The sequence below is a fragment of the Dermochelys coriacea genome, chromosome 14 (assembly GCF_009764565.3).
Source record: "Dermochelys coriacea isolate rDerCor1 chromosome 14, rDerCor1.pri.v4, whole genome shotgun sequence".
In the NCBI taxonomy this organism is placed as follows: Eukaryota; Metazoa; Chordata; order Testudines; family Dermochelyidae; genus Dermochelys; species Dermochelys coriacea.
This window is the reverse complement of record NC_050081.1, coordinates 30,623,467-30,650,965: the sequence shown is the minus strand read 5'-3', so window position 1 is coordinate 30,650,965 and position 27,499 is coordinate 30,623,467. Positions and strand designations below refer to the sequence as shown.

The window sequence follows — 27,499 nt, the reverse complement described above, 5'->3', positions numbered from 1 at the left end:
TGTTTGTTCAGCATTATCTAACATTTCTGTCCTGTTGGGCCTAATCTTGCTTCAGCCAGTTTGCGCCTGCAACAAACTGTTGCAAACTCCTCAGCGTGACTGCTCCGAGTATCTCTGGGCAGAAAAGGGAAGGGGGGGCACCTGGGCCTAGAGCGAGGGGGCTTCATCGACACTCATGGTCTTCCATCCCCTTGAGTTACCTAGTAGCCATGCCTGGTGTCCCCAGCAAGCACTCCAGAAACCCGAGTACTGCAAGTTTTAAATGGTGGAAGATTTAAGTAAATTTAAGTGATGAAACTTCAATCTCAGTGCTTAACAAGCTTGTACCTCTAGAAAACAATATTTGAGATTTTTTAAAGCATAGTTGGGATTTAGCCACACAATTCCCACTGAAATTTAATGGGAATCCATTCTGAAAACTGTTTTGAATAGCTCTTATTTTTGATCAGCTGTAGTTTTAGGCTTTGAAGTTAGACACATCTGCAGATCCCTTGCAAAATCTTGTGGAGTGTGCCAGCTCCTCAGCAAAGGTAGCTTCATACACATATGTAAGATCTAATGTTATGCCATTAAAGGCAGCTTTTGGATTTTTTTCCCCCCCCGTCAGCAGCAGAATCAAGAAAAATAATCATTTCAGGGTTCATTGTGTGGCATTTCCCCTGTGTTCCTAGCATCATTCACTGTCATTATCTTATCATTCAATTTTAGTGCCCTAAGTCCCTGTCTCTACAACTGCATGATTTTTAACTCTGCACATGTAAGCAGTCCCATTGAAGTTACCTGCAGGACTCACTAATGTCATTACCTACTTGCACAAAGTTAAGCATGTGCTTAAGTGTTTGCAGGATCAGTGCCTAAAATTTCAGTACCTTTGATTTTGAGTGCCCCAATTCAGACACCAGGAAAGGGGCTGCTCAGCTAGCATCCCACTGAAAACAGTGTGGCTGCTTTAAGGCATTTCTGGTTGGGCATTAAAAAAAACAAGGCACCCCAGAAATCATTGATCAGGAGAGCCACTTTTGAAACTGCAATGAAAAATTCAAATGTTTGATTTAAGGAAAAAAAGGGGGGAATTTGACAACATTTTTCTGAATTCCCCACAGCCTGTGTTTTTCAACCACGTATGGGGCTCGTCAAAACTGCTTCAAATGTCAACATTTTGGTGAAAAATACTTAATAAAACTTGTGATTTAAAAAAAGAGGGTAAAATTGTCACCAACTTTTCTTGGGTTGTTTTTTTTTTTGGTTGGTTTTTTTTTGATTAGTCAGTTTTTCTAAAAGTTAGCCAAATGAGTTGTCATTTTGCTACATATTTTTTCACAGCTTCTTTCCTCCCCTAGAAATCCCTTGGACAATCAACATAATCTGTATCCCACTTCACCATCTCCTGCCACATGGGACCAAATCTACTTCTGAATTCCTCACCACCACAATGGCCGCTTCCCCATGGAGCCAGATCAGAGCCCCATCAGGAGGGGAGAGTGTGAGTGGGGGGAGGTATTGGTGGAGGGAGGAGTTTTTTGACTTGGTGCTCCTTCCATGTGTGTGTCTTTGATTCCTATTGAAGCTAGCCCAGAGGCTTTGAGTTGATTGTCAGTGGAGCAATGTTTTCACCTCCCCGATGGAGGCCGGGGCTGAAGAAAGGCCGTAGAACTCCATAGAAGGCTCCGCTGTATGAATACAGATGGGTCCTGTTTGTCACGTTGTAAAACGAGATCTTGCCTGCCTTGTAGTCTAGGAAAATCCCCACCCGGCTGGGCCGCACACTGACAGTGAGGGGGGTTGGGTGAGAGATCAGAGCCTTGTACTTATCTCCATTCCTCAACCAAACTCTCCAGAATCCATTGCTAGGAGACAATATCACCTGCCCCTTCCTGCCCACATATTCTCTGCACACCCCTATGTCCCACTCCACCTTGTCTCCCACCTCCACCTCCCAGTAACACCTCCCTGACGTGAACCTCCTGGAGCCCAACACCATGATATAAGGATCAAATCGCTCAGGATTGTTGGGCAGCTCCTGTCGCATGCCTCTGTGTGTCACGCTTCTCCTGTCCTCAGACAGGACGAGGTTGGGGTGAGCTGTGTCTGGGTCGAGAGTCACATCCACTGGGGAAAAAAGAGAGAAAATGTCAGAGTCATTTCCAGGGGCAAGGATTGGTCATGGTGATTAAAGGGAAATTAAATTGCTCCTCATTAATATTTCAGCTACATAGAGTAGGAGTCATGAAAGCTAAACTGGGCTGTGGTGGGTGGCAGGGAGCAAAGGAAAGTTGGGTTTGTGGATAAGGAGCCAGCAGATCTGGGTTCAATTTACAGATCTACCACAGACTGCTTGTGTGACATGAGTGAATCACTTAAACTCTGCATCTCAGGTTTCCCTCTGTAAAAATGAGGATATGACTCCTTCCTTTCTCTTGGCCTGTATTACCTTACTTAGACCAGTTCTGCTTGGGGCTCCATCCAATGCCAGAGGGAAGAGTCCCATATACTTCAGTGGGCTTTGGATCAGGTCCTATATGAGAATTGTCTTAACATACCAAGACCAGCACTTTTCAGTTCACAATGTGCTGCAGAGCTCTGCTCCAATGGTGGCATCATAGAAGGTGTTCAGAAGAGGGAGCTGAAAGCTTTGGACCTTGGGGCTTTAAGCACCAGGAGGCAGTTTGGCATTATGGGATAAGCAAACCAACATTAGCTGGATGTTTCTGTGCAAAATGCTTGGCAGTGAAATAGGTAATGTCACCGCCTATATCACTACCATTAAGTTTCAGAGACAACACTCCATTGAGATGAATAAGAGCAATTCCCTACTCTTAGAGCTATTGAGTCAGGTTGTCTGCAGACTCAGGGAAAAATCATTGCTTCAGTTTACCCTCAGATTGAATTTATAATATTTTCTTGCTAATCACGTGAGCTGTTTTTAATTTTTTTGAAATGGAAACTGATAGTCTGGAGAACAGTTCTGAGGTTAAGGTTTGAATTTCATGGCAAATTCCATGGTGCAAGGATCATGAAACATCTCGGGACTTGAATATAGGAACAGTCTTCACTTACCTTTGAATTTCCTTAGAATGTCAATAATATCAATGCTAGGAATGTTGTATACATTCTTCAGTTCAGTAAACACAGCTTCAGGTTCCTGCACTTGAATATTTTCACTCCTAAGAAGAACACAGCCCAACTTATCACTCCTTGGCTCAGGACAAACATTTATGCAAAGTTTGTAGCTGGAGTCAATGCAAAAAGTACCTGGTCAATGTGTCTTTCACATCCTAAAAGGAGAAAATGGAAAGAGGAATTCACATTCTGCAGTGACAGGAGGAAAGCAATATTCACTGATTTTTTTCACACTATTTGCATCAAACTAGATCCTTCCTTGAACTGTAAAACTCAATGATAACTTTTCATTCTATAGCTCTTCTGAGCTCCCACACATATGAGAGTGTGGAAAAGCATTGTTAAAGGCTCTCAAATAACCTTAACTCTGCCCCTGCAGGGACGCCAACCTCCCAGCTTCCCTTCTCTGTTCCTATGCTGAAAATGTGTTACTTCTGGGTAAGTGGTTAAGACCCACTGGGAGTTAGGCACCTAAATGCCTTTGAGACACTCTGTATACAGCGCATAGGTGGAGTAGAGAAAGCATGCATCAGGTTTGTATGCATGGGCAGAGCATGAACTCCCCCTTCGGGGAGGCTAGCCCCCCGGCCCCACCCCTTCTGCCTGAGGCCCTGCCACCATCACCTGCTGGAGCCGCAAACTCCTTCCCTGCCCTGGGCCATTGGCCTGACCCCGGGCCTCCGGCTGGCCCAAGCCACCCCGACCCCTGGCTTCCCTGACCCTGGGCTACCAGCCTGAGCCCCAAGCTCCAGGCTGCTGGCTAGAGCTGAGCCCCGGTCGGCTTCAAAGGAGCGGGGGAGGGAGGCGGGTCCTTGGGGCAGAGCATTGGCAGGGCCACAGCCTGGGTTAGGGGAGGCTTAGCCTCCCCTGGCCTGTGATACCCACCGCCCCTGTTTTCATAGAAGGACTCCCATCACCTTAGTGTCTGATCACCTCATAAATATTAATGAACCAGCTCTTCAGCTGGTGAAAATCAGTGGAGCTCCACCGACATCAGTGAAACCGAAAATCCTCAACAGCTGAGGATCACGCTCAATAAATTTACTCTTGCAAACACCAGTCAGGTTACACTGGTATTAACCCCATTCTACAAAGAGAGGCAATTAAGTAACTTGCCCCGGGGCACGCAGGAGATCTGTGGCAGAGCAGAGAATCGAGCCCAGGTCTCGTAAGTCCTGCGCCAATGCTTTAACCTCAAAAATATCCTTCTTCATTCACCTGTACCACTGCACAGGAAGACCTTGGGCTTGGTCTATGCTACGTTAGACCGATGGACATCGCCTTGCATCAAACCTATTTGCGCATGTGTCTCCGGCCAATATAAGCGGCCCTTTATGGGAACACAATGAAACCACCTCCCTGAACAGCGGTGAGCCAGCGGCATGCGCAAGCATGGGTGGTATGTATCACAGGCCAGTGGAGGCTGAGCCTCCCCAAACAGCCAGGTGTGGCCCTCTCCCTGAGGCCCCTCCTGTTTCCCACTCTTCCCCCCATGGCCTGGGCTGGGAGTAGGGTTGGCTGGCCTGCGGCCTGGGGCTCAGAGCAGCTGGGGCTGGTGCTCGGGCCGCCACGCCTTGGGGTTGCGCCTTCCAGCACTCTGGGAGAGGGGGGCACTGGGACTGGGGCGCTGGGCCATACCATCTGGTGCTCTGGGGCTGGGGCTGCACCACCCGGCACTCCAGGGCTGGGAGCACTCGGGCAGCCCAGGGCTGGGCAGGGGTTTCTGGTGGCCACATGTGACACTCAGGGGTTCTGGAGGGGGAGGGGCGGGGCCTTGGGCAGAAGGGGTGGGCCGGGGGCTAGCCTCCCCAAATGGGCGGCAGACACCTCACTGAGGTGAGTCAGGGGCTGGAGGCAAAGGCAACGTGTGGGACTCCAGCAACAGGGAAGGAGAAGCAGCAGCTGTAGGGGTGGAGGGAGGAGGAGCTCTGCCAGCAGCCAGCCACCCTGCTGCTTCCTCCCTCCCCGGGCTGCAGGGACATACAGATTTTGGGGGGGGGCCCATGCCCCTGCTTTCACTCCCGTGTGCACGCCCCTGTGGTGAGCCATGATCAAAGCAGTGCGAGTGTAGACACTGTGTGACCTATGTTGACCCTAACAGTCCTCCAGCAGCCATCCCACAATGCCCGACAGTGACCACTCTAGTCAAAACTGTGACCTCCACTGCTCAGGGGTCCCAGAGACCCAAAGCCACCCCACCTCCTTTGGAATTCCTGTGTATTTTTGAAGGGCTTTTTTCCCTGATTGCCCGGGGGGAGACCACACCTAGCACCTCTCCCTTGTTGTCTGCAACTGCCCAGCTGAACATGCTGGCTACATGCTCCAGATGTGCTTCTGCCTGGAGCAGACAGGAGATATTGGACCTCGTGGGCCTGTGGGCAGAGGAGGCTGTGCAAGCACAACTATGGAGCAGCTATAGACACATGGACATCTACAAAAGATTGCACATGGGATGCAGGAGAAGGGGTAGAAGAGCAACAGTTCTCGAGCAATCTTTCATCAGCAGCACTGATCCTATGGATGATGGTTACATAGCAGATCTTGCGAGGCGCATGGGTATGTTCCTCTAACAAAAGCAAGAGAAATTCTGGAGCAGATGGACCCTCTAGCCTGGGATTTTATTATTTAGGTAACAATTAAACTGAAATAGTTATTTCTTCCTTGGTCATTAGATCCAATGTCAATGGTGTGTGATACCCAGTAATTCAGCATGGATTGACAGGGTGGGGGAATTTCTCACCTTCAGCAACACAGCAGCCGGTTGCTGACACTTCTCCTCTATCTCCATGATCAGCTTCTGCAGAGATGAGCATTGTTCTGAGAGCTTTATTATATTCCCATGTAGCTGCTTCAGGGTCTCCCTCTCCTCCTTCCTAAGTTTCCGCAACAGCCGCTCCTCTTCCTCGTTCAGGAATTCGTGCAGCTTCTCAAATTCGGTCTCGATGCACATTCTCTGATAGTGCGTCTTCTCCTTCGTTAAAGGTAAAAAAAATTGAAAACAACCACAGAAAAAATATCAACCAGTTTGGGGTAGGGATAAATGTAAAGAGGGTAGCGATGCAACGTGGCCCAGTGGATAATCCTGGAAGGTTCTACTTCTTGTTCTGCCACCTAGCCGTTATGCAACTTCAACCAAATCATTTCACCTCTGCCTCTGTTTCCTCCCCAACCTTTTGTGTGTCTTGACTCTTTAGATTGTTATTCTCTGGGCAGGGGCTGTCGCTTACACAGTGTATGGATGGTGTCCAACACAGTAATATGCAGTTCTTGTCTTTGAAATCTATGGCTGAAAAGTGCTATATAAGAGCTATAGGTGTTATTGTTTAGCCATTTGCATCAGTAGATTTCTAAGTGTTCTAAAAGGAGGTCAGTATCATTACCCCTGTTTTACAGATGGGGAAGTTGAGGCACAGAGTGGGGAGGTGGTAGGTCAGGGTCACCCAGCAGGTCAGAGCCAGGAATAGAAACCAGGTTTTCCAGAGCCTCATTTCAGTGCTCAGAGATTCTCAAACTTCATTGCACCGCGACCCCCTTCTGACAACAAAAATTACTACATGACCCCAGGAGGGGGTGTGAAGCCTGAGCCCACCCAAGCCCTGCCACCCCAGGGCTTCAGCCCCAGCCAGGGGGCCTATAACCTGAGCCCCGCTGCCCAGGGCTGAAACCCAAGGGTTTTAACTTTGGCTCTGGGGCTCCGACTTTGGCTTTGGCCCTGGGCCCCATCAAGTCTTAAAACAGGGTTGCGACCAGCTTTGGGGTCCCGACCCACAGTCTGAGAACCCCTGCTCTAGACATGAGACCATATAGGGGCCCCTGAGCCTGGTTGGGTCTCCTGTATTGCTAGCCAGCAATGTTAATTAAAAACCTTTATATGGCACAGTAATCAAAGCCATGGTGTGGGGTCCAGTGGTGGACAGGTGTTGTGCTTGGTTTTTTTTGCCGTGGGATGGACATCACATATTAAAGCCCCAAAGACTATTAATAATTGGCTTATCACAGTGCATAGGAGCCCTAGCTGTGGAGCAGGCAAATATGGAACTTAGAAATTTTATGGGATTTTAAGTGTCTTGCTCCTTTCTCCATGCTGTGCAGTTTTAACCTGCTCCAAACTACACATCAAGCAGGGATTCTCTCTCTTTACACAGCACCTGGGATGTTTTCCCCCATCAATCAAGAGTGAGTTACTAGGTTGATGTGCTTCACTACAGAAAATAGCCCCTTCTCGTCACACAGCAACACCTGCTCGTCATCGCTTGACACTTCCCTTCTTATGATTGACAAACAGGTTTTCAACTACCAGTATTTTTAATAAAAAAAAAAACAAAACAAAACAGAGATGCAGCTGTATCTGCGTTTCTGGTCTATGCGTGCATGTCGAGAATCACTGGGTCTGGTGGATGGGAAGAAGCAGTTTCTAACCATCAGAGGAGCCAGGCTCTGGAACAGCTTCCCAGTAAGAGCAATGGGGGCAAACAACCTGACTGGTTTGCAGATGGAGCTTAGTCAGTTTACGAACAGGATGCTCTGATGGGGTGGCTTGAGATAACAAAGGGCTGGACTCAATGACCCAGGAGGTTCCTTCCAGTCCTGTGTCCCTATCAGGCACTGAACTGGGATTCGGGATCTCTGGATTCTATTCTCTACTCCACCAGCGAGCCACTGGGTGACCCTGGGAAAAACTCCATGCCTTTGCTTCAACTCCTACTCTATGTCTATTTCGATTTTAAATTCTCTGGGGGCAAGAGCTTTCTCTTATCAGAGCATCATAGAAATGTAGGGCTGGAAGGGACCTTGAGAGTGCCCTGTCTGGAGAGCACCTTAGCACTATGGTGCCTTGATCATGGGTGTGGCTTATTGGTGCTATAAGGATACAAATAAGTAATATTGGTTTCTTGCCATAGCCGGGGAGGGGGGGAGCGGGAAGACTCATATATGAAGTGCTAACTGGAGAGCAATGGCATCAAATGGCCACATGATGGCAGCAGAACCTGGAGAATAAGAACATGCTACACAATTACTGGGTTGCAGCATATTATGAGCTGCTAGAGAGTGGGGTGGGAGGCTGATTCCCAGAAGGGCTGGGGACACAGCCAGGTGGGAGCCAGGGATGCTAAACCCCACCGAAATATCAGGCACTACATCTGCCCTCATGCATGGCTAATCCCAAAGGGACATAGCCTCTTCCTTGCGGACATTTGCCAGAACCCCCGGAAATCCTGCAGTCACAGCAGGCTTGTGAATGGTTAAAACCATGGGGCCCTACCTTCCAGTTAGCTGTCTTCTTTCCCTCATGGTATTTCAGCTCCCAAGCTTCCTCCGTCTGCTTTTTCAGGAGCTCCACTGCTGTATGCAGCTTCCTCTGGCAAGAAAAGCACAGCTAGCGAGCTCTCCTTAAATCATAGAAAATCACCACACACAGGCTAAGGGCACAGCACAGTTTAAACTGATGAAAAGCAAGAGCATCAAGGGGAAATAAGCAGCATGGTCTGCTCTGCCTGATAACCCCCGCTGCCTTAGGAGAAGCTGTGATGCAGGCTTTCAGAGACCGGGACATCGGCGACACCGTGACATGCAGATATTTGCAATAATTTGGGAGCCAAATTTGCAAAGGCAAAGTCCAAAAGCATTGCATCAGAAGAACAGGTGTGCAATGGTTGTGCATGTGCGCGCGCATGCACGCACACAGACAAAACACCACAATTGACACCCTTACAATAAGCCTTTGCATAAATTGGTGCATGAATTAACTAATTTATTTTAATTTATACATAAACTCGCTTTCGCAGCCATCACCACCTTCCACTGCAGTGTGGGGCATGGGTTGCTTGCCAGGATCATCTAGATATATCTCACTTCATCAATTTCTGGCTATTGCAGGGGCCTTAGCCGTGCTGCACCTTGGTCCCTCCTATTCTCTACTTGTGGTACACAATAGCTTAGTTTCCTGGGGGTTGAAATCAGTGGTGCCAATTCAGACACTTCTTGGGGAGGGGAGGAAAATTCTGGTCCCCACCCCAGCCCAAAGCAGGAACCTTCTTCCGGTCCCAGGAGTCTTCCTCTCTCACACCCACATGGCGCATGAGCTGGTGCTGCCGGGGGTAAAGGTCTCAGCAGAATGCCCATGTGTCAAGTCACAGCAGCACTCACTGCGACTTGGCCTGTTCACTGCTGTAGGTCGGGGCAGCCCAGTCAAATTTCAATGGCACTGCGACCACTCAGCCAGAGAAATGCTCCGGACTGCTCCAGCAGCAGCTGTACTAGTTTCAGTTGCTTAAAAGTGGCCTTGCCTTGCCCACCCCCGACTTCGTTGCCTATTAAACTTTGAAGAAGTGCAAAAGCCCGGGAGAAAGGGGGCATTCAGCACCTGCAGACCCCCTAATTGGCACCAGTGGCTGTCATACTTTGGTCTAATTTCAGTAGATGGGTTAGAGTGCGGGTTCTGGGAGCTGTTGGTGGCCTATGATACACAGGTGGTCTGACTAGTGTCTGATCTGGTGTCCTCTTCTGGCTTTGATCTTTATGATCAAACAGCGTCCAGGCTAGAGGCAGATTAAGGTCTTCTGGGGCCCTGGGCTGAAGCAAGTTGGGGGGCCCTGGTGCGGAAACCATGGTCCTGTCCCACCCCTTCTGTCTGTGGCCCCACCCCTTCCGCCTGGGGCCCCACCCCTTCCCCCGCAACCCCGTCCCTGTTCCACCCACAGCTCCACCCACGTTCTACCCACAGCCCCGCCCCATTCCACCCCTTCCCCTGCGGCGCCACCTCATTCCACGCCTTTCCCCGCAGCCCCATCCCCCACTCACTCCTTTCCACCCCAAACCCTCCTCTGCGGCCCTAAGATCAGAGACGCTCTGTGCCCCAGGGCCACAGCACGGAGCGAGATTTTTCTGGGGGTCCCACACTGGCCAGGGCCCCTGGGCACAGGCCCTGTTGCCACATGCGGCAATCCACCACTGATCCAGCCACACAACAATGGAACACAAGGTAGACGAGGACACAGGGCTGGTGGGAGCGCAGTTAGAGGAGGTAGGGTAGAGTATTTCTCTGGCATAGATGTTTCCTGGCTCATGGGCACTATCGCCTGGCTTCTGTGTCCCTCCCTAGGGCTGACCGCAGCGCAGGCCAGACGTGTGGGTCAGGAGGTCTCTCGTGTAAGTGGTGCCTGGGCTTTGTGCTGAATTTCACCATCACTTCTGCCAGCTGCAGGGAGAGGCTGAACAGCAGAGTTGCAGAGCACCCTACCTTGTACTCCTGGGCAGCCTCCTCAAGGGGAACCACAGTGTGAGTGCGGTGAGCCTGGGAGTCCCTGCAGCTCATGCAGATGAGGGCTTGATCCTCTGCACAGAACAAGTCCAGAACCGCCTGGTGTTCCCGGCACTCCCGCTCCACCTCAGGCTCTTCGCTCACTTCCAGACTGATTTTTTCAGCTTCATCTGCCCTGCTGCCTGGCTGCCCCTGGGGCTTGTCGTCTCCGTGCCTGGGGGTCTTGTGGCACAGGGGGCAGGAAGTGGCTGTGCCCGACTCCCCCTTGAAGGGGGTGACACAGAAGCGGCAGAACTTGTGCTTGCATCCTTTAAAGGTCACCGGGATCTTATAGGGGCCCTGGCAGCTCGAACAAACAACCCCACGCTGGCGCCGCAGGGCTGGGTTCATGGCAGCCATGGTGCCTCCAGGGAGTAGAGCTGAGTTAGCTTTCGCTTTCCCACCTTGGGAAACACAGGTCAACAGCTGGAGTGCTAGGAGCAGGTTGTTACTTGCTGATCTAAGAATGGATCACTGCCCCAAGTCACCGCCCCTTGTGGCTTTCACAGCCTTCTCTGGCATCCATCCAGACCCTGATCATTCCCAGCTCAGCTTAATATCTAACCATATGCAATTCGTGTCATGTAACAGCATAACAGCCAGGAGTTTGACAGTCTACTCAGACAGGGAGTGCAGTAAGAGCAGAAAGACAAATGACTCCATGGGCAATCAGATTGTCAGGACACATCCGATGGTTGGAACTCCATCCTTTATTAAGATCTCGACACCTACTACACATCCTGATTCTGTTTGGAAACTGAAAGACCAAGAGCTCTATGAATTTCACTCCCTTTCTTTTATCACTTTAAACCTTTTTGCCTACCTAGAAAAACAAACCCATTTAAAACAAAATCCCAAATAAAACTCAGAGCTTGTGAAACTGTTTGCGCTGATCTGTCATCTTACCAAGTAACTCAAGGCATTTATAGGGTCTCTCCCCCGTATGGATCCTCTGATGTCTACTACAGTCTGAGCTCACACTGAAGCTTTGGCCACACTCAGGGCAGTTACAGGGTTTCTGACCAGGACTGATTCTCTGATGGGCTTCGATATTTTTAGTTTGCCTGAGAGCTCTGCCAGGGGAAGTGGCTCTGCCCTGTGCCTCCTCCACTGGGATCTTTTCCTGACCTGAGCTGCCTTGACTCTCACAGGGTGCCACCTGCTCAGGAATCTGGCAAACATTCCCTTTGGAGTTTCTCGACACGCTCCCTGCGGACAATTCTCCTCCTTAACATTCACTGCCCCATCCTCTGCTGGAATAAAGGGGCAAAATTCCGAGTCATTCCTTGTGTTGGGAAGTAAAGAATCCTTGGGAAGGGGAAATGGCAGAAACAAATAATGATATGATCTGAAATTAGAGACCAAATCCCCCAAAGCAGAAGGACCAGATTTGCTTCCATATAACACTCCGAATACTCAGGAAAGGGAGCAGTAGAGTGGCATATTTGTGGGTCAGGAAAGCCATGAGGATGTGACCACTGCTGGGGCAAACCTGACCAGGTGAGATGGGGCAGAACTGGGGGGAGGGCTCACTGGGCCTTTGTGCAAATCCCAGCCACTTCCTTCCCTCACCCCTGGTTTCCAAATTGATTTAACAGACTCCTCACCTGTGCAAATTCCTCGCAGACTCTCCCCTTCCTCTGCATCCAAGGGGCCCGACTCCTCCCCTGGCTCCATCAGAAAGATCTGGAGTAGAAATAGCCCCGGGTTAAATGGGCTCCCTGCTCACATATACCCAGGTGTGATTTTTGTACTGATCTTTTAGTATGGAACTGCTGACTCATCTTTGAATGTGAAGAGTTAAAAACAGACACGTGGCTTTTCTATGAGAAGAAATGATGCTTTATTTCTCTCTCTAGTTATAGACCGATGCCACATTGTGCTAGCAGGGCTCACTGCATGCTGCCAGCTGAGAGGCCATGAGGCCTAATGGGTACATCACGAGATAGACACTCATTGGACCAGGGTTCTGTTCTCAGCTGTCATTGTCCTAATGAGCTACGGTCTCTTCCTCCTCATTCTTCTGTTCTAGCACAAGGGACCAATGTCTAAATATCATGAATGAGCCCCCAAAACTCATGAGATTTTTCTTCTGAAAAATTCTGCCATTTAAGAAGATACTGAAACTATATTTGAGATTCATTTTGTTTGCCTCCTTGCTTTGGAGTCTCTTGGGTTCATATTTTCTCTGCTATGATCAGGGCTAGAATGTCACTTAATTTTTTAAAAAGAAACCTGAGCTCCTCATGGAATCACAGGGCTCCTGGAGCTGGGGCTCTAAGGAAAAGAAATCACCCAATCTCATAGGTACTGACTTACCGAGCTGCCAGGAGGGTACTTGACCCCTGCTCCACCCCAAGCCTTGCCCCCACTCTACCTCTTCTTCCAAGCCCCCACCTTGCCCCACCTCTTCCCACCCCTGCCCCGCCTCTTTCTGCCCCCACTCCTCCCCCTCTCTCCAGCGCCTCCTGCATGCCATGAAACAGCTGATTCGCAGTGGTTGGGAGGGGGAGGCCCCGACCCACGAGGCTGCCTGTGGGTGCTGAGCACCCACTTTTTTTTTTCCATGGGTGCTCCAGCTCCAGAGCACCCACAGAGTTGGTGCCTATGCCAATATCATGAGACTTGTGGTTAAAAAAAAAAATCACAAGAGTTGGCAGCCCTGAGATAGGGAGACAGAAATGGTGCTTGACCCTTTCTGGAAGTCAGCCCCCAGTGAGGTGTCTCTAGCTGGACACTCAAAACCTGGGGCACCCAAAGTCACCAGTCCCTTTCAAAAATATATGCCGATGGAAAAAAAATGTGGCTTTCAGACTTGCCCATAGCAAGGGCAATCCTCGGTGGGCACAGAGACAATATAGCAACTCCTCAGCCACTATCCAACCAATTCACAGCCCAGGTGTGTCCCTTCCCTGCAGTGTCCCCAGGTGTCAGAATGGCCCCTGACCCCATTAGCCATCACTGTGGGAAGGGAACACTAAAATGCAACCAGATCTGTCATTACTATTTAAGGCTACAATTCCTTCACAGATGTTACTGATTCAGCAACTTTCTGGGATCTCTGTGACTTCTGGGGCAGGGCTAGAGCAGCTGTCATCTCCAGGGGCTGCTGGAGCACTGGCTGCCAGAACAGCTGATCAGTGGTCAGCCCTGGGGCCGCGGGAGCAGTGGTCTACAACTTGCCAGAGCAGCGGCTGGGTCAGTCTCCCTGGGGCTGGAGCAGCAGTGGCAAGCCCCAGCAGATCTCTGTTTGTCCTCCATCCTCAGGGTATTTTTAGTAAAAGTCAGAGACAGATCGCAGGCTTCCGTGAATTTGTATTTATTGCCCATGACCTGTCTGTGACTCTTACTAAAAATACCCAAGACGGAATCTTAACCTTATTAATATAGTTTTGGTTTGGGATAAATCTTATAGTGGGTCAGGCCTGACCGCTGCCCTCCATTTAGAATCAATGCAAAGAAACCATCGTAATCAGCAGATTGAAACAAAACACAGGCCCATGGACATGGGGCATAGACGCTGAATCACGTGGCCCAAGGGGCTTGAAATGCAGGGGCTAGGGCTTTGATGGGTATCTTTGTGTGTGTGCACGCACCAGAGACAAACACAGGTACTGAGAGACAGAACAAGAGCAAACCAGAGAGAGAAAGCCAAGCAGACAGCCTGAGCCCTGAGATAAAGCTAAGAGAAAACTATTTTGAGTGCAATGTTGCTGGGAAATGCAGGCTTGGAATAGTGTCCTGGTTTTTGGTTCCTTAGCGTGTACCCTGACATAATTAGGTCGACGTCAGCTGCCTTATGACAACCTAACTCTGTCATGTAGACTTGGCCTCAGTGTCAGACCATCTAGCCAACCCCTGAACAACGGAAGGGGATAAGGGAAATAGAGCAGGGCGGAGATGGGGGGGAAGCCTCTGGTAATTCCTTTAGTTTAAAATGTTTTAGCTGGTTTTCCATGATACCCACACAATGGGAGGCTGCAGACACTCAGACGCAAATACCTCTGATGGCAAAGGAGCAGACTGTATCAGAGTTGTCAAGCCATGAACAATAATGCTTCATTTAACACTTGAGTCAGCCTTGTATTCTGTGTCATCAGTGCTTAGCAAATGTGTGTTAACTAACCTGCATTAGCTATCCCCCCCTGCAAAAATCAAGTGGAGACAAGGCAACGGAGTTTCACCAAAAGGCAAATGAGGTGAGGTCAGCACCGTGGCCCTCACCCAACCAATGCAAAGGAGCAACAGGATTGTTTGTTTTAGAAAAGCCTGGATTTTGGCAACCCAGAACAGTCAACTTGTCCGAACGAGGAAGGTCACTGAAATGTATTGGAACAAACCGTGTGGCTAGGAAATTAAAATATGCAGTTAGAAGTATGATCAACATCTGCATATGTAACACATGAAGTAACAGAAGAGTAAAGTGGCCACCAGGCACTGCTACTTCAGCAGATCCGGGACTCAGCATCCTCTTTTCGTACCGGCTTGCTCAGGACAGTAACAGCCAAGAAGTTTGTCACACCACACCAGCCTCTGCCACCAGCGCTAAACCCACTGAAACGTTGTTAAAGTAGGAACAGAGTCTCTGAACCAAACCCCAGAAAGGAGCAGAATCAAAGGAGCCGCTCTGGGGAATCCCCCCTGACACGGTCCCCAGGGCAGCGCATCCCCCCAGCAGCGCGGGGACCAGGCAGAGGCAGGAACTGGCTTTTCCTCTCCCTGCTCCTCCCCTTGTCCCGGGAAAGTCAATATCCCCGGGGCGCTGCAGGGACCGAGGCTGGGCAGGGCTGGGAGCCGGGAACCTCCCTCCCCACTGATTGCTCCGGCTGCCCCTGCCAGTCTCTGCCCCGTCTCCCTCCTGCCCCCTCCCCTCCCCTCGGGCTGGGAGACTCGGTCCCTGGCTGGCCCCGGCCCGGGGCGGTCGCTCTCCCGGCGCTGGCTCGGCTCCTGCCGGCGCTCAGGGGGGCAGAGCCTGGAGGTGGGGATCAGCAGCTCCGGGACTCGCAGATCCCCGGCCCCCCCGGCAGCAGGGCTGGGGCGAGCAGGGGCTGTTGGGGCAGAGTCACTTTCTTGCCCGGCCCCAGCCCTTTCCCCGGGTCTCCCCCATCACCTGCAGGCTCCGGCTCGGGGGCTGGTGTCGGCAGAGCCCGGAGTTGCCCCAGGGGCTGGTTCCAGCCACCGCAGAAAGTCCCGCCAGGGAAGGGCTCTCCCCGCACAGACCCCGCTGGGGTGCAGCAGCGGCTCAGCCCGGGCTCCGAGCTCACAATGGAAGCAGCAGCAGCTGGTGGTGGAGACAGGAAATGGACAATCAAGTAACTCAACCCTCCCTGGGATCCTGAACAGCCGCCTCTCGCTTGGAAATAAGCGGAGCCCTCTGGTGGCAGGAATTAATGAGACAAATTCACTGACAAAAAACTTTTCCACTGCATGCATCCGATGAAGTGAGCTGAAGCTCACAAAAGCTTATGCTCAAATAAATGTGTTAGTTTCTAAGATGCCACAAGTCCTCCTTTTCTTTTTGAAAAAACTTTTGGGTTCACTGTAGATCTCGTATAGCTTCGTTTTAGTAACGCTCCTGGCCCAGTTCCACATGACAGTATCAGAAGCAAACTAGGGAAATGTGATCTAGATGAAAAGACTGTAAGGTGGGTGCACAACCGGTTGAAAGACAGTATCAGAATAGTTATCAATGGCTCATTGTCAACCCCGGGGGAATGTATCTAGTTGGGTCCCAGCAGGGTCTGTCCAGATCCAGTCCTATTCAATATTTTTATTCATGACTTGGATAATGGAGTGGAGACAATGCTTTTAACATTTGCACATGACACCAAGATGGGAGGGATTGCTAACATTTTGAAGGACAGGATTTTGGAGGACAGAATCCAAAACACCCATGACAAATTGGAAAGTTGGTCTGAAATCAACAAGCTGAAATTCAAGTGTAAAGGAATCATAGAATCATAGAATATCAGGGTTGGAAGGGACCTCAGGAGGTCATCTAGTCCAACCCGCTGCTCAAAGCAGGACTAATCCCCAAATAAATCATCCCAGCCAGGGCTTTGTCAAGCTTGACCTTAAAAACTTCTAAGGAAGGAGATTCCATCACTTCCCTAGGTAACTCATTCCAGTGTTTCACCTCCCTCCTAGTGTAAAAGTTTTTCCTAATATCCAACCTAAATCTCCCCCACTGCAACTTGAGACCATTACTCCTTGTTCTGTCATCTGCAGTCTAGATCCATCCTCTTTGGAACCCCCTTTCAGGTAGTTGAAAGCAGCTATCAAATCCCCCCTCATTCTTCTCTTCCGCAGACTAAACAATCCCAGTTCCCTCAGCCTCTTCCTTACACTTAGGAAGAAAAATAATCAAACACACAACTAAAAAAATGAGGAGTAACTGGCTAGGCTATAGCAGTGCTGAAATGGATTAGCATGGATAAGAAATTCAAAGGAGTCAACTATGTGATGCAGTTGATAAAAAGGCTAATATCTTTCTGGGCTGTATTACCAGGAGCACCATATGTAAAACACAGGAGATAACTGTCTTGCTTCACTTAGCAGTGGTGAGGCTCCAGCTGGAGTACTGTGTCCAGTTCTCTGTGTCACACTTTAAGAAAGATATAGACAAATTGGAGTGAGTTGAGAGGAGAGTAACAAAAATAATCATATGTTTAGAAAACCAGACCTGTGAGGAAAGATTAAAAAAATTGGGCATGGTTAGTCTTGAGCAAAGGAGACTGTGGGGGTCTCAATAACAGTCTTCCAATATGTTAAGGGCTGTTACAAAGAGTTTGGTGATCAGTTGTTCTCCATGCCCATTGAAGGTAGGAGAAGAAATAATTGGCTTAATCTACAGCAAGGGCGATTTAGGTAAGCTATCAGGACAAACTTTCTAACAATAAGGATAGTTAAGTTCTGGAATAGGCTTCCAAGACAGGCTGTGGAATCCCTAGCATTGGAGGTTCTTAAGAATCAGTTAGACAAACACCTGCAGGTATGGTCTAGGTTTACTTGGCCTTGACCCAGCACAGAGGGCTGGACTGGAGGACCTCAAGCCAAAGTTGCCCAGCAAAATTCAATCCTTGGAAAACCATGACATGCAGAGTTAAGGTATATGTCCAGTCAGCCTTAACTCTGCCCTCCCTGGAGCTGGCAATGTCAACTGGGAGTTATCTGTGTGCACTCCTGCTGCATTTACTGTGGTAGGTGTAGCTATATTGAATGCTGGAGACATAAGTGGGTAGCTTGGTAGAAGTGCAATTGTAATATGAGGAGATCTGGAGATTAGGTTGAGAAGCATCTCAGAGCTGTGATTTGATAGGAGGAGATCTGGGTTTGAGCCTTCCCATACATGTGATCAAAAGAACAAAGTGCATGTGTTGCATCATTTCAGTGCTGAGTTGTGTAAGTTGTCAGCAGCAGAGTACAGGGGTCTTCTTGCCATGAGGATTATCAGCAGAGAGGCAGGATGTTAGAGGAGTCTGTGTGTTTAATGATGGGTAAATGAAAGTATAGGGTTAGATAGAATCCTGTGACTAAGGGTGAATGGATTGTAAAAGAGGGTTGAAGGAGCTGTAAAATTTAACAAGTGTGGGGCCATTTCTGGTGACAGGCTCAGTGTTTGAATGTAGAAGAGGAGTGGATAGCACCTTTTCAGTGCAGCTCACCTAAAAACAAGTTTTCCCTTAGCAAAGAGGTGTTTGACTCTGTGCTACAGTTGTCTTGTGTCCTACTGCCTGAGTGACATGCACTATCTGCACAGGAAGAGTGTGGGTCTTTGTGCGGTAGGGGTATTGGGTCATCGCTCAAAGAGGGCAGGTTGCATTGGCATGCACCTTCACTCTTCATTTGCTGGTTTTCAGAGGTTTGAGTTTTGCTGAACTCCACAGTCTACAAGGGCACGAGATCCTCTGGGCCACCTTAACACCTTCATGTTAATGAAGTTTTTCGTCATTTAATTTCCCAGAGAGAAATGTCTGTTGTGTGAGTTAGTGGTCATTTAGACAGCGGTAGTTCTCATCTAGGTTTGCATTTGATATGCTACTGTAGCTAGATAACCAAATACCTTGCTTTTATATATTGCTTTTCATCAGCAGATCTCAAAGAACTTCATATCGTTGTCTGCATTTTACAGATGGGAAACTGAGGCACAGAGCAGTAAAGTGACTTGCCCAAGGTCAATCCGCAGGCCAATGACAGAGCTAGGAATCATCAGAGGTTTCTTCATTAGGCCCCACTGTTGCTATATGATTCCTCAATGCTCCTCCCACCTTGTGGACATTTTTTTTTTAATAGTGGAATGGGTATAATGGTTATGCTTTGAAATATTTGGAGTATGTAGCTGCTAACGGGGCTGGTGAGAGCAATCTCAGATATGGTCAAGGTCCCAAAATATTAAGATTTTTGTCATATGATGGTCATGGAAAGAAATACATAGGTGCCTTGAGAAAGCCACTATGCCTCGTTTCAGCGTGGTGGTAAGTAGGTTGGCAGTAGCTTGGGGCAGTGTCTCCTTGCCATGGGAATTGTAAGCAACTGAGGTGGGAGATTAGAGTGGTCTGTGGGTTTAATGAAGGGTAAGTGGAAGTACCCTGTCAGATGACATCGTGTGCATAAGTGTGAAGATGTTATAAAAGAGGTTGAAGGGGTTATAAAATTTAGCAGACCTGGGATTCTTTCTGCAGAGTAGATTAAACGTTTGAGTGTAGGTAGCTCCTATTCAGTTAAGCACAAAGGCAGAGTGAGAGTATGTGGATATTTGTACACAAATCACTTAGTCCTGACCCAATCCCGGGTGCAAATTTTCCCATAGCAGGAACTCCAGCTAGGTTGTCACATTTCAAGGAAGTAGGGCATATTTTTCCAGGGCCATCATGTAGCTCACCAGCCTACTCCACATGTAGAAGTGCGGTTCAGTCACCCTACGTTTGAATACTTCAGTGGCACAGATGTCTGGCTTCCCACTGGCCGCTTGGAATAATACCTCTTTTTGCCAGCCAGGCACCATGAGAACCCCTATGTCCTCCAAAACGTGCAATGTCTGAAATGAGAGAGAAGGCTGATATCGCGCTGCATTGCCACCAACCTTCCCCCCAACTCCATTTAGTTGAAATAATTTTTTTTAAAAGCATTGTGATGTTAAACTTGCCATTCTCTCGATAAACCCGGCTGTGTCCTGCCAGCGTTCAGGGTCTGAAGAGCCCTCTGCCGATACATGGAAGTTCAGTTAAAAAAAAAAGGAACATTTTTTGTTCTTGAACTTACAAAAGGATTTTTTTCTGTGCTCCTTCACTGAGCTATTCAAGACCATAACTCTCTGTGTCTGGTCCTGGTCCTGGCTCTTCGGCCTCTGCAGGCTGCAGGGTTAAAAAAAGAACTAGATAAATTCATGGAGGATGGGTCCATCAATGGCTATTAGCCTAGATGGGCAGGGATGGTGTCCCTAGCCTCTGTTTGCCGGAAGCTGGGAATGGGCGACAGGGGATGGATCACATGATGATCACCTGTTCGGTTCATTCCCTCTGGGGCACCTCGCGTTGGCCACTGTCTGAAGACAGGATACTGGGCTAGATGGACCTTTGGTCTGACTCAGTATGGCTGTTCTTATGTTCATACCTCCACAGCTTGCCCATACTTGCAGAAGCCTGGCTCCCAGTGCCTTCGCAGACTGTTCCAAGAGGAAGTGTTTTCATGATGAACTGATGGTTGATATTCTGGATGGGGCCAACATGCAGTCGAGTGCCAAAGGCAAAGGGACTTGCGGCAAGAGGAAAGACATGGGAAAGGCTTGGGCTGGCTTTTCAGCATGAGGATAGGGTAACAGCAGGCACCCACTTCACAGTCGCTGGAACAAGAATGGCAGTTAAGGGAGGAAGATAAAACACACCAGAGAGAGAACCATTTGAGTGGCTACTGTCTCTAATGGCTGCAAAGACGCAGGCTCCTGCAGCACCCACATCATGGGCTGCATGCTCACTGCAGTATCCTGGCCTGCGTGCCAGAAACAGCTTGGACAACTTCATGGCTGGGTGGCCAGTGCAGTTGGGACCTATGAGTGTCTGGACAGGACAACTGTGCCCCATGGAGTCCTCAGTGCTGAACCCCTCTCCTGTGAATGCCTTCACCTCCCTGCCTCAGTACTAAATGTGTGGCAAACATCGAAGGAGGGGGAAGGAGAACAGGGAACCAGGGACAAGCAGTAGTGTGGGGGAGGTCTTGTACTAGCTCATCCATTTGCACTTGTTTATGCACTTTGTTCTTGGTTACTTTTAGAGCTTGTAGTGTTGCTGGTGTTTTGGTGGGCTAGTGGCAAAGCTGGCTGGGCAGGCAAGGGTTTAATATTGTGCTTTTCCAATTCATGTGTAAAAATAAAGGTTTTATATTCAATAAAGAATTGTATTGGCATCACTGCAACACATCGTATAAGGTGTATTTCAAATAATAAAGGGAAACATTTGATCAGGGACAACTGGGAGGTTTCAGAGTAGCAGCCGTGTTAGTCTGTATTCTCAAAAAGAAAAGGAGTACTTGTGGCACCTTAGAGACTAACAAATTTATTAGAGCATAAGCTTTTGTGAGCTACAGCTCACTTCATCGGATGCAAAAGACAGGTCTCGATACAGCTATATACATCAATCCACACCACTTCTTCCCCCCAATCCTATTTCATAAGTGGTCACATCATTCAGAAGTACAATTCGTGGCAATCAACTCTCCCTCCCATACAAGCAATCAATGTCATCCCACTCCCCAACCACAAGCCCATTCATAGAGGTACTATTCTCCCTCTTCCATTGGCCCATGCACATCCATAATGCAGGAGCATAAAGCACCCCTGATTTCTGTTACCTGGGTACATCCAGATCCAGCTGTGGTCACTGAGTGCACCAGTGCAGTGGCCCATCACTGTCCTAGGTCCATTCAGGAGGAAATGGCCCACCTCTGGCTTCACAAAGGTTGTGACAAGCACAGCAAGCCACAGTGGCAGATGCCCAGGGCTGACTCAAAACTTTGGGGGACAGATGTTCTCCTTACCTCTGGGCACCTATTGACTACCCCTAGTCTACTCCTTCATGTTGCTGGCTCCAGTTTCTGGAAGCACACAGATTTGGGGTTTCAAAGAGGATGGCTCTAGACTGTTCTCAATGGTAGCAGATGACAGAACGAGGAGTAATGGTCTCAAGTTGCAATGGGGGAGGTTTAGATTGGATATTAGGAAAAACTTTTTCACTAAGAGGGTGGTGAAACACTGGAATGTGTTACCTAGGGAGGTGGTAGAATCTCCTTCCTTAGAGGTTTTTAAGGTCAGGCTTGACAAAGCCCTGGCTGGGATGATTTAACTGGGACTTGGTCCTGCTTTGAGCAGGGGGTTGGACTAGATGACCTTCTGGGGTCCCTTCCAACCCTGATATTCTATGATTCTATGATTCTATGATCAAAATGATGGTTTGGCAGGATGTGTTGGTGGCTGTTCAAACTTCCTGCAACGTGCCGTGTGGACAGTCAAGATTTCCCATGCTGCACCAGGAATGAAGGTCTAGACCAGCCACACTTCTGGAGAGTGCTAGGAAGTCTGCCATCTGGTTGGTTGGACTCAGATCTGTGTACTGCAGTGTGGATGCTAAAAAATTCTAAACCTGAGTTTGGCAATCAGTGCAAATGGTCAAGCCATTGTTTCTCAAACCCAGCATCTGCTGACTCGAGTCCCACTAACCCTGGGCTTGTATTGCAGTGTAGACACTCCCTATGTCATCAGAAAAACTCTTTCTGTTGCCATACACAGCACCTACAGGTGATCAAAATTTAAAGGAGTCCTTGGGAGGGGGAGGTCTTCTCAAAAACATTTTCTTTGATGTGTTCTGGACATTTTCTCCCTCTCACAGAGAGTTCACTTTAGCATTTTTTAGAAGGCGAGAAATTTTATTTTTGAAGACAGAAGAGGGAGGGGCTGAAAGTTAGACTTTGGTTGCAACAGAAATGATGGACAGAGACAACAAAAAGGAACCAGTAAGAAGATGTTGGAGAGTATTTTTCACTTTGAAAAATGATTTGTAAAAGCTGGCTTGACTTGAACACTACCCACCATGAGCTACTTCTACTCAAAACACCAGGGTTTGGGGATGGAGGAGAAAAAACATGAACTCAGAATATTGGGGAAAAACATTTGTTTGAAAGTTTCTATATATAAGTAACACAAAGAAAACTGTATTTAGTGACAGTGAAGGTGGCATCAGAACATATGCCAGCCACCCAGCACCATAAAACATGGGAATTAGAAGGGAAAAGAATCCTGTATTCCTTGCCACCTTCATATCAGCTACAACATTGTGGATAACATGCACCAATGCTCCATAAGGCTTTCACTTCCATTGCTAACAGACACCAAAAAGAAACATTCACCCCATTCAACCCTCTGCATAGCCTGACTGATGAAGTTGTACTCTCAAGTATCAACAGTTGAACACATCTGACTCTTCCACAGCCTGTGTATTTGGGAACTTAATCTGCTTTAACAGTCACTGCTGAGGTTTTGTAACAGACCATGAGTTGGATGGAAGCTGGGGGTATGTTGCTTTTCATTCTCTGTTGGAGAAGTAAAACATTTAGAGTTCAGGACAGTTCTCCCATCTCAGTCTCCAAGTAACCCACTCACCAGCACCCAACCTCCCTCGCCCATTGCCTGTGCCCATCCAGCAACAACCTAACTTCCAAATATTCCATTCCCCAGCACTCTCCATTTTGCTTCCTCGATCACCAATCTCTCAGTGCCCCAGGACCCATCTATAATGAATGTGGGAATTTTCTGCAATAATTTTATGACCAATATGAGTCTCAGTTGGCCATCTGTCTTTGCATTGTTACTCATTGGATGCAGACAGAATAAAATGCTTCTCCTGTAACAGGGAAGGAGACGTATAATGTTTGATCTCTCTGCGATGGCATGAATGCACCCTCAGGAGCTGGCTGGAACCAAAATATACCAATGGAGGATCCAGAAGAGACAATGACTCACATTAACACTTAACAACAGGCGGTTCAAGCAGGCTGAATGTGTGAACATAGCATGGCTTTTTCCAGAGAGCAGAGACAAGAGGTGTCAGGGATCATTGTTTAAGAAGAAGGTTCACAGACACATAGGAGTTCTCATTCAGGACTGAGAGACAGAAGGACAGAGAGAGAAGATGGATCCTACAACAGCATGGATTTGTGAAGCCCTGGCTTTGACCAGTCTGAACTTGGTTTTCACCTTTGCTTCTCTAAGGCTATGTCTACACTAGAGAGCTTACAGCGGCACATCTGTACCGATGCACTAGCACCATTGTAAGATCTCTCGAGTAACCGCCCTATGCCAACGGGAGAGCTCTCACCCATCAACATAATTAAACCACCCCCAACGACAGCTTTTCCCACTGACATAGCACCGTGCACACTAGCACTTATGCCGGTGAAATTTCTGTTGCTCAGGTCTGTGTTTTTTTCACACCCCTGAGTGATGTATGTTTTGCCAACATACATGATAGTGTAGGTATGGCCTAAGTGAACCTAAGGACTTCCTGATACTGTATCCCAGTTGATTATTTAAACCTATCCTGTTTGGAAAACACCTGCCTGGTGTTGCTACCAACACCACCTGAAGTGCATTGATCCCTGGGGGTGGGGAGGGGAAGAGAGTCTCAGACCAGGAGTCTACCTTAGATGGATTCACTAGAGTCCAAAGTCTTAGAGGTGTTGAGGCCAGGGGGCCTGCCTTTGTGGCCAGGGCATGGCATGGACCCTTTAAATCCATAGCGGGTACCCTGTAAAACCCAGCCAAGCATAGATCCCATCATCCCCATTTGACTGAGTGTAGCAGAACTGTGAGAAACACCATAACAAAAGTAACAATGAAAAACATTGTGAACACCTATTCCATATGTACATTCTGATGCCTTATAAGATGGGAGCTCTGACGGAAGCTTTTCCCACACTTGGGGCATTTATATGGTTTTTCTCCTGTATGGATCCTCTGATGTGTTTTAAGAAGTGAGTTTGACTGGAAGCTTTTCCCACACTCACTACATTTAAAAGGTCTCTCCTCAGTGTGGATTTTCTGGTGCCTAATAAGGCCTGAGGTCACACTGAATCGTTCCCCACAGTCGGGGCATTTATAGGGCCTGTCTTCTGAGTGGATTCGCCAGTGTCTCCTAAGGGCTGAGCTGTCAGTGAACCTTTTCTCACATTCAAGGCATTTAAAGGGTCTCTCTCCTGTATGGATTCTTTGGTGTTTCAAAAGGGCTGAGCTATGACTAAAGCTTTTCCCACATTCAGGGCATTTATAGATTTTCTCTCCTGTGTGGATTGTCTTATGTTTAATAAGGCTTGAACTGTCACTGAAGCTTTTCCCACATTCAGGACATTTATAAGGTTTCTCTTCTGTGTGGATTCTCCTGTGTTTAATGAATCCTGAGCAGTCACTGAAGCTTTTCCCACAGACAAGGCATTTATAGGGTCTCTCTCCCGTGTGAGTTCTTTGATGTACAATAAGGGCTGAATTCACACTAAAGTTTTTCCCACACTCAGGGCATTTATAAGGTTCTTCTCCTGTGTGGTTTCTCCTATGTTTAATAAGTCCTGAGCAGTCACTGAAGTTTTCCCCACAGACCAGGCATTTATAGGGTCTCTCACCAGTGTGGCTTCTCTGATGTCTAGTAAGATGTGAGCTCACACGGAAAGTTTTCCCACAGTCAAGGCATTTATAGGGTCTTTCTCCCGTGTGGAGTCTCTGATGTACAATGAGGTCTGAGTTCACACTGAAGCTTTTCCCACAATTGGGACATTTATAGGGCTTCTCTCCAGTGTGGATTCTCTGATGGGTGATAAGAGTTGATCTGTGATTGAAGCTTTTCCCGCATTCAAGGCATTTAAAGGGTCTCTCTCCCTTGTGGATTCTTTGATGTTTGATAAGGTAGGACCTCGCATTGAAGCTTTTCCCACAGTCAGAGCATTTATAAGGTTTATCTACAGTATGAATCCTCTCATGCGTAAGAAGGTAGGAGCTCACTCGGAATCTTTTCCCACATTTGAGGCACTCATAGGGTTTCTCTGATGTATGGATTTTCCGATGCGTACAAAGGGTTGAGCTCAGACGAAAGCTTTTCCCACAGTCGGGGCATGTATAAGGTTTAGCACCAGAGTGGATTCTCTGATGTCTAATAAGGCATGAGCGCAGGATGAAGCTTTTCCCACAGTCAGGACACTTGTAGGGTCTCTCTCCCGAGTGGATTGCCTGATGTACAGTAAGGGCTGAAATAACATGGAAGCTTTTCCCACAGTCAATACAGTTATAGGGCTTCTCTGCCACATGGATTTTCTTGTGTTTTATAAAGGCTGAGCAGTCATTGAAACTTTTCCCACAGTCGGGGCATTTATAGGGTCTCTCTCCTGTGTGGATTCTCTGATGTTTCATAAGATCAGAGCTTGCACAGAAGCTTTTCCCACAGTCGGAGCATTTAAAGGGTTTATCTATAGAGTGGGTCCTCTCGTGTGTAAGAAGGTAGGAGCGCACTTGGAAGTTTTTCCCACATTATGGGCACTCATAGGGTTTCTCTGCCCTGTGGATTTTCTCATGTGTCCTAAGTGTTGAGTTCTGACGGAAGCTTTTCCCACAGTCATGGCACTTATAAGGCTTCTCTCCAGTGTGGATTCTCTGGTGAGTAACAAGGATTGATTTCCAATTGAAGATTTCCCCGCATTCCATGCATTTATAGGGTCTCTCATCAGCGTGGATTGTCTGATGCACAGCAAGGTCTGAGCTCACATTGAAGCTTTGGCCACACTGAGGGCAGTTATAAGGTTTCTCTGCAGTGTTAATTCTCTGATGGGCTTTGTTATTTTTAGTTTTCCTGAGAGCTCTGCCAGTGGAAGTGGCTTTACCCTGTGATGTCTCTCCAGGAATTTTTTCCTGACTGTCTGATATGCATTGAGAGTCACATGCTGCCACCCGCTCAGGACTCAAGGAAACTTTCCCCGCCAACATTCCCAATAAACTCAAATGAGATTTTGCTTCCTCCAGACAATTCTCCTCCTTTATCTTCACCATCCCATCCTCTGTTGGAATAAAGAGGGAGAATTGAGACCTGATTCATTTCTTGTGCTAGGAAGTAAAGAATCCTCAGAAAGGGGGAACAGCAGAAATAAATAAGAACATAAGAATGGCCCTACTGGATCAGACCAAGGGTCCATCTAGCCCAGTATCCTATATTCCGACAGTGGCCAGTGCCAGGTGCCCCTGAGGAAATGAACAGAACAGGTAATCATCAAGTGATCCATCCCCTGTTGCTCATTCCCAGCTTCTGGCAAACAGAGGCTAGGGACATCATTCCTGTCCATCCTGGCTAATAGCCATTGATAGACCTGTCCTCCATGAATTTATCCAGTTCTTTTTTGAACCCTGTTATAGTCTTGGCCTTCACAACATCCTCTGGCAAGGAGTTCCACAGGTTGACTATGCGTTGTGTGAAGAAATATTTCCTTTTATTTGTTTTAAACCCGCTGCCTATTAATTTCATTTGGTGACCTCTAGTTCTTGTGTTATAGTAGTAAACAACACTTCCTTATCTGCTTTCTCTACACCAGTCATGATTTTATAGACCTCAATCATATCTCCCCTTAGCCGTCTCTTTTCCAAGCTGAAAAGTCCCAGTCTTATTAATCTCTCCTCATACGGAAGCCGTTCCATACCACTAATCATTTTTGTTGCCCTTTTCTGAACCTTTTCCAATTCCAATATATCTTTTTTGACATGGGGGCAACCACATCTGTAAGCAGTATTCAAGATGTGGGCATACCATGGATTCATATAGAGGCAACATGATATTTTCTGTCCTATTATCTATCCCTTTCTTAATTATTCCCAGCATTCTGTTTGCTTTTTTGACTGCCGCTGCACATTGAGTGGATGTTTTCAGAGAACTATCCACAGTGACTCCAAGATCTCTTTCTTGAGTGGTAACAGCTAATTTAGACCCCATCATTTTATATATATATAGTTGGGATTATGCTTTCCAATGTGCATTACTTTGCATTTATCAACATTAAATTTCA

General features: G+C 48.0%; 4 protein-coding genes across 7 annotated transcripts in view; all 4 read right to left on the bottom strand.

The window, feature by feature from the left end:
• LOC119842503 (zinc finger protein 34-like) overlaps positions 1-15,870 on the bottom strand; it is a 41,336-nt gene extending 25,466 nt beyond the window's left edge. For both annotated transcript variants that reach the window (XM_043496936.1, XM_043496937.1), the window contains exon 1: positions 15,531-15,870. In XM_043496936.1, coding sequence (XP_043352871.1) covers positions 15,531-15,853 — 323 coding nt within the window. In that variant the 5' untranslated portion in view covers positions 15,854-15,870. The remainder of the gene's footprint in view (positions 1-15,530) is intronic.
• The window catches only part of LOC119842502 (zinc finger protein 251-like), a 503,489-nt gene that overhangs the window by 14,426 nt on the left and 461,564 nt on the right, over positions 1-27,499 (bottom strand). The gene's annotated exons all lie outside the window — the stretch shown is intronic.
• On the bottom strand, positions 604-12,106 carry LOC119842486 (E3 ubiquitin-protein ligase TRIM58-like). Of its 3 annotated transcripts, none has more exons than XM_043496876.1 (6): positions 12,028-12,106; positions 10,361-11,177; positions 5,861-6,091; positions 3,253-3,275; positions 3,058-3,164; positions 604-2,109 (listed from the first exon to the last, which is right to left on the bottom strand). In XM_043496876.1, the coding sequence occupies exons 2-6, from the start codon at positions 10,778-10,780 to the stop codon at positions 1,568-1,570; spliced, it is 1,323 nt and encodes a 440-aa protein (XP_043352811.1). In that variant the 5' UTR covers positions 10,781-11,177; positions 12,028-12,106; the 3' UTR covers positions 604-1,567. The 3 variants fall into 3 exon arrangements, with proteins under 3 accessions (XP_043352811.1, XP_038226626.1, XP_038226625.1); XM_038370698.2 differs by lacking the exon at positions 10,361-11,177 and adding an exon at positions 8,384-8,479 and having other exon boundaries at positions 12,028-12,081; XM_038370697.2 differs by lacking the exon at positions 12,028-12,106 and adding an exon at positions 8,384-8,479 and having other exon boundaries at positions 10,361-11,267.
• The window catches only part of LOC119842468 (zinc finger protein 260-like), a 61,558-nt gene continuing 55,914 nt past the window's right edge, over positions 21,856-27,499 (bottom strand). The window contains 1 exon segment of the mRNA XM_043496682.1: positions 21,856-26,503. Within this exon segment, the coding sequence (XP_043352617.1) occupies positions 24,321-26,503 (2,183 nt within the window). The 3' untranslated portion in view covers positions 21,856-24,320.